This window comes from Leptonychotes weddellii, chromosome 4 (assembly GCF_054177405.1).
Source record: "Leptonychotes weddellii isolate Sample4059 chromosome 4, ASM5417740v2, whole genome shotgun sequence".
NCBI classification, from domain to species: domain Eukaryota; kingdom Metazoa; phylum Chordata; class Mammalia; order Carnivora; family Phocidae; genus Leptonychotes; species Leptonychotes weddellii.
The window spans coordinates 130533882-130545800 of NC_138372.1; the positions used below are offsets into that span (position 1 = coordinate 130533882).

At 37.9% G+C, this 11919-nt stretch overlaps 1 protein-coding gene across 1 annotated transcript in view; it reads right to left on the reverse strand.

Moving 5' to 3' along the window:
* Window positions 1-11177, reverse strand: part of C4H8orf88 (chromosome 4 C8orf88 homolog) — a 36022-nt gene extending 24845 nt beyond the window's left edge. The window contains exons 1-3 of the mRNA XM_006742783.3: window positions 11026-11177; window positions 4373-4471; window positions 2344-2417 (exon numbers count right to left, since the gene is read on the reverse strand). Coding sequence (XP_006742846.1) covers window positions 2344-2417; window positions 4373-4445 — 147 coding nt within the window. The 5' untranslated portion in view covers window positions 4446-4471; window positions 11026-11177. The remainder of the gene's footprint in view (window positions 1-2343; window positions 2418-4372; window positions 4472-11025) is intronic.
* Window positions 11178-11919: the final 742 nt, after the last annotated feature.

The following is an 11919-nucleotide window of genomic DNA, read 5'->3' on the forward strand; positions in this document are numbered from 1 at the left end:
TAATATGACTACATTAAGATTTAAAACTTCTGGGGCGCCTGGGTGGCTCAGTTGGTTAAGCGACTGCCTTCCGCTCAGGTCATGATCCTGGAGTCCCAGGATCGAGTCCCGCATCGGGCTCCCTGCTCAGCGGGGGGTCTGCTTCTCCCTCTGACCCTCTTCCCTCTTGTGCTCTCATTCTCTCTCTCAAATAAATAAAATCTTTTAAAAAAAAATTTAAAAAAAAAGATTTAAGACTTCTGAACAAAAACATCACAAAAAAGAAACAATTCTCTCATAAACCATATTCCCAGGAAAGAAAATATTTGCTCTGCATAAAAGAAAAATAATTAAAATCTCAAAATACAGTTTTAAAGGCATATAAACCAAAAAGAAAAAGACAACCCAAGAAAAATGGGCAAATGATATGAATTGGCAATTCAGAAAAAGAGAAAATCCAAATGCCAAGTTAAACATGAAAAGATGCCCCACTTCACAAATAATAGAAAATTAAAAACTAAAACCAACAGAAAGATATTTCTCAGGGGTGCCTGGGTGTCTCAGTCAGTTAAGTGTTTGCCTTCAGCTCAGGTCATGATATTAGGGTCCTGGGATCGAGCCCCATGTGGAGCTCCCTGCTCAGCAGGGAAACTGTTTCTCCCTCTGCCCCTCCCCCCATTCATGTTCGCTTGCTCTCTCTCTCTCAAATAAATAAATAAAAATCTTTAAAAAAAAATACATGAGTTCTTATCCATTAAACAAGACAAAATCTTGAAGTCTGACAATAACAAGGCAAGGATGTAGAAAAATCAGACCTCTCCTTCATTGCTCATACAAATCACTTTGGAGAGTAATTTAGCAGTAAATAATAACATTGAAGATAAGATTACCTGTTAACATAGTACTTCTACTTCAGTTTTATAATGCAGAGAACCTCCCAAACATGTATAAAATATAACATATGGATGGATGTGCATAGCATTTATTATAAAATAGAAACAAGTGCCAAGCCCACCAATAGAAAATGGAACAAAAAATATGGCATATTAATATATATAGATTTTTTTGTATCAGCACATATAGAACAGGTTTATTCATTTTAAAAGTTGCCTAACATTCTATTTATTATGAATATACTTATGCTTGTGCATGCATAATCTATTTCTGGAAGGATCTAGGTGAGAAACTGGTACAATGGTTAGTTCTGATCAGAGAAAGCTGGTGACTAGGGGATAGAGATTGCAGGGAAATTTTTCACTAAATGCCATTTTATATGTTTTCAATTTTCAATTTTGATGATTTTACTTAGTCAAAAAATTATGTTAGAAATTTTAAAATATAAACCTAAATGCAAAAAGAACGGCAAAAACACATGTGGGTATAATACTATTTATATAAAATTATAAAACAGTTGAAACAATTCTATTTGTTGTAGCAAAAGTACTAATACATTCATAGAAACAATAACAAATTGAAAATAATTGGAGGAGGGTAAGGAGGAGGGTGAGAAGAAAATGGGATGGTGGAGGGGCACAGTCCACAGGCACAGCCAGGAAAACTGTTGCATGTATGGAACGAGCACTTACTACATGCCAGACACAGTGCTAAGACTTTGGAAGCATTAGCTCACTGCTGCCTCCTCCTCACACTTACCTGTGAGAAAGACAGCTATTAGCCCCATTTTCAGGTGAGGAAACTGAGGCTTTGAGAAGTGAAAGAAATCACTCATGTAAGGTCACAGGGCTGGGAAATGGCAGGGCTGGGGCTCAAGCTCATCTTCCTATCAGAACCTTGGCATGTGGCTATGTGCCCCTCAAGCCAGCCACCACCTCTCTGGGCCCATCTCTGGGACAAGCCTTACTGCGCACATTTAATGCAATACTTGGGGATGGCGGGAAATAGGATTCCACTGCACGATGAACGCTATTCTCATATACCTACATACGGGTGAGAAGAGGAGGGTGAGGAGAAGATGGGTTAGTGGAGGGATAAATAGGGGTTTTGAAATATATGTTAGGTTTCTTCTTTAACATTTTTAGGCGGGGGAGGGGCAGAGGGAAAGGAAGAGAGAGAATCTTATCTCACAAACCTGAGATCATAACCTGAGCCAAAATCAAGAGTTGGATGCTTAACCAATTGAGCCACCCAGGTACCCCTCTTTAACATTTTCTAAAATACAGCAAAATGTTTAGATTTGAAAATGCTGGGCAACAGGTATAATCTCCTTTAGTATATTATTGAAATATATCATAACTTTTTAAAAAGTATATAAAGTACCTAGCATGGTACCTGGCACAGCACCATCTAACAAATGTTACTTTCCAGTCTGCAATACTTCATTTTATTATAATTTCTAGGACTTACTCTGCTAACTCCACTTTGTAAGCACTGAGTGTTGCATGAATATTCATTTTGAAAGTTGAAAGGGAATACTGCTCCTGTTAGAAGGGAAAAAAAGAAAAATACTTTAAATACCCATTACTTCAATAAATGATATACAACCACCCAAAAACCTTAGGTATCCAGGATATTCTAGGTACTGTTTTGAATTGTTTTCTGATAATTCATTTACTTAACAAATATTTATTAAACACTATGAAATGTCAGCCACTGTGTTAGGGGATGGGTTGTAAGTGTGAAAAGAGTTCAGAGATAAAAGAGTTCATGGTCTATTTTAAAAGACAAGCTCATAAACAATTACTATAAGAAAAACAAGTTATATGAGGGCTACAGAGAAGATACTAGGGGAGAGCAGACTGGGCTTTGTGATATAGAGGAAAGCTTCACAAAAGGAAATAATTCTGGGGCGCCTGGGTGGCTCAGTTGGTTCAGTGTCCAGCTCCTGGTTTTGGCTCAGGTCACGATCTCATGGGTCGTGAGATCGAGCCCTGCATTGGGCTCCACGATCAGTGCAGAATCTACTTGAGATTCTCTCCCTCTGCCCCTCCACCCTGCTCAAGCCCAGCTCGAGCTTGGTCTTTCTCTAACTCTCGCTCTCAAATAAATAAATAAATAAAGTCTTAAAAAAAAAAAGTAAATAATTCTATCTTGGTCTTGAAGAAAAGTAGAATTCTCTGGGGATGTGAGCTAGCCAGGGAGTACAGAAGTATACTGAAAAAGGCCAAAATTAGTTTCTGATTTACTAAGCCTTTCTACCTAATAAAACTACTTCTCTCTGGATCTTAAAAGGATATAATTAAATGAGAGATGGGCCCACTACCTTTAACCCCTATAACAGACTTGGAAGGAAAGAATCAATGAAAAACTGAATCTGTACAGATAAGGGAGTGAGGGGTGCTGTAAAAAGGCTGGTCACAGAAAGGAGCTGCTGCCAATGGCTTTATACCCTTCCCTTTAGGAGAAAAGCTGAGTCCTGACCCCAAACTACTGCTTCTTCAGCACACCAGAAGGAGATGGCATCAACACTGCTAAAGCTATGGTCCAGAAGATCCCTAATTTCATTTGTCTGTCTTAAGTCATAGCCATCTTCAGAGGAAACATGACCAAAGTAGAGACACTCTTCCTTGTAAGAACCAAGAATGGGAGAACAAATTGAAGACTGAGGAACTGGTGCCATTTCTATCTTTTCTGCTTCATCTTTGCACCCAATAAAAGAGCTATTTTTTTTCCCTTTTCTAATCAGTTACTCATTTGAACACATGGAATAAAGAGGATTTTAATAGGATGCTGACATATTTATATATTATTATTTAGGAGATATATATATTAATATTTAGTAGATACATAATACATATACATATAAACCTAAGTTAAAATACAGAAGCCATTCTGGCAACAATGAAAAAAATAAAGGGTTAATAATCCAATTAAGGAAAAAGTATTCCAAAAATTTGTCCCAAATACTACTTTTATAGGCAAAAGAAAAAATCTTTAATTTTAGAAATTTTTGTTTAAATTTCCTGAAAAATGAGACTATATGTCCTAGCATAGCCCTAATCTGTAACTGTTGTTTTGTTTGTATTCATTCATTTATTCATTCATTTTTATGCTGTTAGGAATTTTTTTTAAAGGCTAATTCTCTCTCCAGCATGACTGCTCTGCAGTGATCATAATCACAGGGCACAATTTGTATTTAGAGTATCATTCTAAGCAGAAGCCAGTTAACCATGAAAATGAGACATAAAAAAAATACAAAAAGTTGTTCTCAGGCAAGAGCCATTCTTCCTACCTTTGTTAGTCTGGTACACTATGGATTCACAGACTATTAAGAGTCTTTTTCTTCGGTTTTTAAATTCTTCAAACAAACAAGATCATTAGTTTTCATTATTTCTTACCTACCATAAACAATTACTTCATATATTATTTAGCCTTTCATATACTACTTAGCCACTAAACAATTAATATTTAAAGATATATACCCCAGATTACTTACCAGGGGGAGAAGTCAGATGACGAACAGGTCTTGCTGGTTGAAGCGGTTTACCAATCAATTTTTTGGTTTCCATTATCACAAAGACCTTGAGGTTCCATACTTTAGGAAGGAAAAATGTATCTTATCTTTTCAACAAGATAATCAAGATGCTTTTATATACATACACACACACACACACATTCATTTGAAGATAATCTGTTTTATAAGTTAAGGTGGAAACCTTAGAGCCCTTTATACCATCTGTCACAATGGAACATTCGCTTTTTTGAAATATTTTCCTCCCATAACTTCCCTGACTTTTCTTTTAGTTTGTTTCCTATTTCTTTGACTACCTCTTCTAACTTCCTTGGCTTATTCCTCTTCTTTCCTCCAATTAAATTTAGAAATTCTTCCAAATTTGGCTTTGATCCTCTTCCCTGACCTCAACTATTCTGATGATTTCAACTACCTATCTACATGATAAATATACCCTAATTTATACATTTAGCATCTACCTCTCTTTTAAATTCCAATTCTATTTTTTAAGATATTTCTATTTACATTTTATCACAGACACCTCAAATTCAAGATATCCAAAATCAAATTCATTACTTTGACTCCAAAGATGTTCCTTAAAGTCTTCAACTCCCTCAGATCACATTTGGTTAAATAAGATCTAAATAAGAGCCTCCATACCATAATTAGTCTCTAATTCCTGTCCATTCTGCTTCCAAAATATTTCTCAAATCTATTTTCTTCTTTCCCACCACTACTCTTTTAGTGCCACAGTAGCACTGAATTCATCTCCCTGATCACTCAGTCTAATCTAAATACTCCCTTCTCTCCCTATGTTCATGGGACACAGTGAATATGCCTACATCATGGCATTAGATAACACTGTACTATACTATAATGACTGATTTGTCTTTTACACTTACAAAAGTGAGGAGCAGATTCTTTAAGTGAGGAACAATATTTTCATTTACACTCTCCCTGGCAACTAACACAGTACCTGGACTGGATCCAAAGTAGGTGTAACACAAGCATTTGCTGAACAAATGGGTGAATATAACCTCTTTCTCTCCAAACTATGATCCCTTTACACACACACCTGCTCTAAAAACTTCAATTCCTCCTGAATGAATAATCCTCCTGGATTATTCAGAATAGAAATAGGAGCCGACATCCAAGTGTCATGCAGAGTAAACCATTTACCTAAGTTACATTATTTAAAATTCAGAATAACTCTATTAATTAGGCACAATTAAGAGTTAGAGTTCGGGTCTCAGCTTGGCCTACATGGGTTCATATTATGGTTCCAGCACCTAGTTATATAACTATGGAAAACAACAGCCTCTCTATCCTAGGTTTGATGTGAAGACTAAGTAAGATACATGTATATGCCTGGTACATAGTAATAAGAGCTTAATAATGTTAGCTTTATTATTTTTTTATAATCCTAATTTTGCAGATAAGGCTTGGAGAAATTAGGTAACTTGCCCAAGGTCCTGAATCAAGGAAGTGATTGGATGCCCATGTCCATGCTTCTGGCCAGTAAGAATCAAGAATCTTGCCCAGCCTCTCTCCTACCCCACACCCGGGCAGAATTGAACAGGTTCTGGTTAAGTACCCTTATGTGCTCACAAAACACCCCTCTGTCTATCCTCTTCCAATATGGTACTTACTGCACTAGTTGCAATTACCTATTATCTGACCATTAAATTATATTTCTTTCACACAGGTATATCTCCCGTGTCTAGCACAGTGCCTAGAACACTGTGGGTGTTTAACAGATTGTTGAATTCATAAATCTTATTTTGTTTCACCATATATTTATATGTTCTGGAGTTCTTTCACTCTCCCTGCTGCTCTTCTCCCAAAACGCTATTCATCTTTCAAGACCAAGGTCAAGTTCCTGTTACTTCCTTGGAAAAAAAAATCCTCATGTCTCAACAGTAATGGAAAATAAAGTAGTTCACCTGAAGCTTTCTAGTTCCTAACAGATAGTTGACAGTAAAATAATAATAACAATAATAACTTATCTTTCTTTCTTCTTCCACTAGCCCTTACTGCATTTTATTTATTAATTATTCTAAGATGTATCACAGTAAATCTATTACATGCCTGTTTGATTAGACTTGGTTAATTGAGGCTAAAAAAACTAGATCTTACTTATCTTTGTGTCCTAGTACCTGCAACATAATTAGTTTTACTAAATAAACCTATAAATTTAAATACCTCTTAAATATAACTAAAACCTTCTGATGCCTGAATAGGACACAGATTTCCAAATTATGGTGCCTATTAAAACAAAGCCTAAAGTAAAATTCTATCTGACTTTGTATCTGCTCATCCAAAAGCAGTTGTAACCATATGATTTTAAGCAGATCATTACCCTAAATGACTGTTTCCCAAAGTAAAGAATAGGGTTAATAACCCTTTTAGCTCCAAAGACATGCTTTCATCTATTTAAAAAATGCCTCTGGACACAATTCAGATGTTAAAATCATAAATTTATAAACAACCTCTCAAAGTTAGCACTGATAACTAAGCACAAAATAGTTACTTTTTCTTAAAGTTTGGAGATAAGCCAGCCAGTTAATTAATTAATTAGTTAATTAATACCTATCGAACTTTTGTAATGTGTCTCTTAACTGGTATTTCAACATGGCTATTAACAACCTTCTAAAAAAACTAATGCGGTCTGTACTTGTTGGCAATACAACTTTAATATAATAAGAAACAAAAGTTATAAGCATACGTAGCAAAAAAAATACTTCAAATATTGAATATGTTCTATGCAGAAGGAAAAATTTTAAATAAGGACCAAAAAGCAATCTAATATTGTGTTATTTAATGTTTATCCTAGACATAATTAGAACCCTAATACTAGTATGTAGTAACTTTCCATCCTGTTTCCCATATGAAACTAATGAATCAGAATACAATAGAGTACTTTGGCACACACTTTCTTGTTTTTCATTGCTCAGCTGAAATTGAGTTGATAGGTTGTAAAGTCCTTTCCAGTTGCTGAGCAGTGCAAATCCACAGTATTTAAACTAGGGATTTTCAAGAGTTGGGGAGTTACAGAACTATTATATGGTTTTGCAACACAAGTACATAAACAAAAAATAAAAGATCTTTTAGTATCACCCACCCTTTTAATTTATAGTAGGAAAACTAAGCAAGGGCTCCAGATATATAAATTCAAATCAGTTAAGGAAATGAGAAAAGATAATGCCAGATAGTATTTTATTTAATATTTTTTAAGTAAACTATACTTGCATAGAGATACTGATATTATACGGAATAAGTTTGGGATGCATAGTATACAAAAGCATCATGTTACGTTATTGTTAACATCATGTTAACGTTAGTGTTATTAACGGAAAAGGCAAGTATTTATAGTAATTATCACTGTAAAACTGATCCACAGGATCATAATCTATGAAGGACAGGACTCCACAAACCAAAGCCTAATTCTCAGTTTAGGTTAAAAATAATAAAGACTTAACTGAACTAACAAAATCATTATATAAAATAACTTTAATCTTAAACTCTAAAACCTGCCTCACTCACCCAATGTAGAGCTCCAAAAGTTTCCTTTGAAGCTACTAGTACTACCTAGGGTAGGCATTTATGGTATCAACTGTTAACAAAGGACAACACTTGCAAAAGAAAAAGAACCCTACTAACGACAATGGATAACAAGTAGTGGGCCAATCATGGAGTTGTCTTTTAAACTATGAATATACAGCCTTGTAGTATAAATATTTTTTAAAGAACATTTTGATCCAATGTCTCAAAAATTTCATTCTATTAATACATGCTGAGAAACAGCTACTGAATAAAGTTTTTTTCCAAGTTTACACGTATTTAAAAAATCATCTTAAAAGGCCAACTGCTAGAAATAGAATATTGGTCCGCATGTCAGGAAGCTTTAGTTGCTATTCTACATCTAGCAATACATAACTATATCTTAGGTTCCTTTTCTGTTTAAAAAAAAATCAAACTATGAATCCTAAAGACCAACCAATTCTGATATTATAAATTAGCCTAGAATTTTCTAAAATACAGTACAATGGGATAATAAGCACAGATACTGACCAATTGGGACATAATCTTACTATGCAACATATACTATTCTTTTTTAATTCAAACTCCATTTTTTGAGGTCCTATTACATGCTAAATTCTTTATAAATATTTCACTTAATTTTAAGCCATATGTAGAAAATCATTATTAGTAACCTTATAGATGTGAAACCTAATACTCAGAAAAATGAGATTCTCAAGTTCACATAGTATATATTTGGTAAAAATGAGGATTTAACTATAAAGTCATGCCCTTGTCTCTAAACTTGCATGTTTGGTAAGTAAAAGACATCTGACTCTCTAGTATTCCATGTGGACATTGCTTATTGGATTTTTTTAATGAATTATGAAAAGGGACATTTATATATAAAGACTTGCTGAATAAATTGGTAGTTACTAATAATTTCCATATCCTCAATTTATCATTTTTCTAGAATACTAAATAAATTATAAGATTACTATGCTTTCCTCCTTCTGTAGACATGGTACAGTGCCTTACTTACCATGGGTCACAACATAAGAAACATACATACCATGTACTGTATTTAGAAGCCAGATACTAAAAATTTCCAACTTAAATTCTACATTTCTTTAGAAAGTGCTGAGGGTTTTGCTGCAATTAAGAAATAAGATCAGGGGCATCTGGGTGGCTCAGCTGGTTAAGCGTCTGACTCCTGATTTCGGCTCAGGTCAGGATCTCAGGGTCCTGCGATCAGCCCTGCGTCAGGCTCTGCACTCAGAGGGGAGTCTGCTGGAAATTCTCTCCCTCTCTCTCTGCCCCTCCCCGCCACACACACAGGCACGCGTGCTCGCTCTCTCTCAAATAAATAAATGTTTAAAAAAAGATCATATAAAAAGTATGAAACGACAAAAAAAATAAAGTTTTATTAGAACACACACACAAAGATCATATAGATTAGTGGACATATACACATATATCTATAGATGTATATGCACATATATCTATATGTATACACATACATAAAGGTACATTGGAATATTAAGCCATAAAAAAGAATGAAATACTGCCACTTGGAACATGGATGGATCTAGAGTATAATGCTATGCCAAATAAGCCAGTCAGAGAAAGACAAATTTCACTGTGTGGAATTTAAGAAACAAAGGAACAAAGGGGGGGGGGTGAAAAAAAAAACAGACTCTTAACTATAGAGAACAAACAGACGGGTACCAGAAGAGAAGTGAGTGAAGGGGATGAGAGAATAGCTGAAGGGGATTAAGAGCACACTTATCTTGATGAGCAATGAGTACTATATGGAATTGCTGACTCACTGTATTACACACCTGAAACTAATATAACACTGCATGTTAACTACACTGGAATTAAAATAAAAAGAAATAAGATCATATAAAATTAAATAATCTGAGAAGTGAAAAGACCATGTTTTCATCTACCCCATATATATTTCCCATATGATAATCAGATAGGATTTAATCTCAATTTTCTACTTCAAAATATTATACAAAGTTAGGATTCGTTGAAGCCACATGCTGCTCGTAAGTAAACAGCACAAACTGATAAACTGATAGATGAAAAGTAATATAAAGGAAATACAGGTGAGTAAGAGATAAACCAATTATGACTTAGGTGATAAAAGATATTTTATATTCCACAAATCAGGCTGCCACATTCAGGAAAAATTTAAGCTATCAAAAAGTTTTAAAAGGAGAGAGTGTTCCATATTTTCCATTTCATGCCTCCTCTTTACAACTGATCAAAAAAAAAATTGTTTTTCTCCGTGATGTATCTTTCAATAGAAACAAAATTTAACACTTACGTTGGATAAAACTGTCTAGATAATGGGTGCTTGTGGATATGTAACTTTGCCTAAATTACCAGCAATTAAAACCTTTTGACACAAATATTGAATCATTATGTTGTAAACCTGAAACTGTTTTATGTCTATTACATCTCAGTTTTTTTAATGGCGTATCTTTACATATAAATTATGTGGTGTATCTTCATATACTTCCATGAACCATTTGATTTTCTTCTGTGAATTAACCATATATGGTTTCTTGGCACTTTTTTTTTCCTGCTGGGTTTTCTTTTCTATTGAATATAATTTCATCTAATTAATTATTAATTTGTTGTTTATTTTATTAATAAAAACAACTACAATAATGCCAAAGAAAAAAAATTTGCCCAAAATTAGTAGTGACGGTGCCAGGGTATGGGGGACAAAACGTCTTCAGACCATTCCACCACAAAGGACCAGGTCCTGGGACAGAGGGCGCTATGTACTTACTTTTTATCAGGCGTTTCTGGTTTTTGTTCTAATAAGCCCTCAGCAGTGTAACTCTCCCTCAGCCACTTGCCCCTCGCCGGGTGTTCCCACACCAGTCACCACCCTATCCTCTCGACGTGCTCGCTCCCTCACACTCTACGACCCACCTTGGGGACCCTATGGGGGCCCCTGCCTGATTTGTCCCGCCCGACCCCAGGGCCCCCCTCCCTCACAACTTCCCCGGCGTCCGACCTCAGAGACGGCGCCCACCGCCTCCTCACACCCGGCCCGACTTCTGCTCCCCCAGTTCGGCTCATCCTCCCCAGCCACTTACCGCCTCAAGATCGGGGAGGATTTCGGGGCAGCAGCGTCGCCGCGCTCAGCCCAAACGCGGCGACCCAGCGCCCCGCTGCCCGTCGGGGAACGGCTCCCGCCGCGAGTCCGCTCCAGGCCGGGGGCGACAGGGGTGGCGGGGGCGGGGCCGACGGCGGCTACGAGGGGCGCGAGGCGGGCGCGGGGCGGGGCCTCGGGTGGCTGGCCTCGAGCGCGGCCGCAGGCCCGCGGGGCCAGAACCGTTAAGCTGGTCGCGCGCGTGCTTCTCAGGGCGTACTGGGCGCGCGGGAACGGCGCGGGTTTTCCGGCAGCCGCGCTGCGTGCGGAGGAGACCGGGGGTGGCCTCTCCGAGGTGCTGGCAGGCTCGCCCCGTACTGGGCGCGCCCGCATGAACAGCCTTCGGGATCCCAGTCGGCGGCCCTGCTTGCCCGAGAGGGGGAGGGCGAGCGGCGGGCTCCAGGCAGCGACTGTGAGCGAGGCAGCCTCTGTGAGCCCGGCTGCCCGTGTGCTGACGACTGAGTGCCTCCCGCGTCAGAGCTGCCGGCCGGCCCCGACGGCGCGGGCGGCTCTCCGCGCCGCCGAGGAGCCCCGGTCGGTGCTAGGATTCCGGCTGTCAGAAACGGTTACCAGGCAGGAATACTTTATCTCAGACTGCTGTCCCCAAAGACCAAGATTAGTTGAAGCAACACCATCCGAATCCTTTATTTTCAGTCTTCACCTTTTTTCTTTCATTCACGCTTTTTCTGTTCTTGGAGTGTACCGTGTGGGTGCCAGCAGTAGGCTGCGGGCACATGGGGGTGCTACCCGGGAGAACAGCAGAGTCCTGCCATCACAGGACTCACAACCCGCTGGGCGCCCGGGCTAGCTGACAGTTCAGTGGGCCGTGCTCCGGACT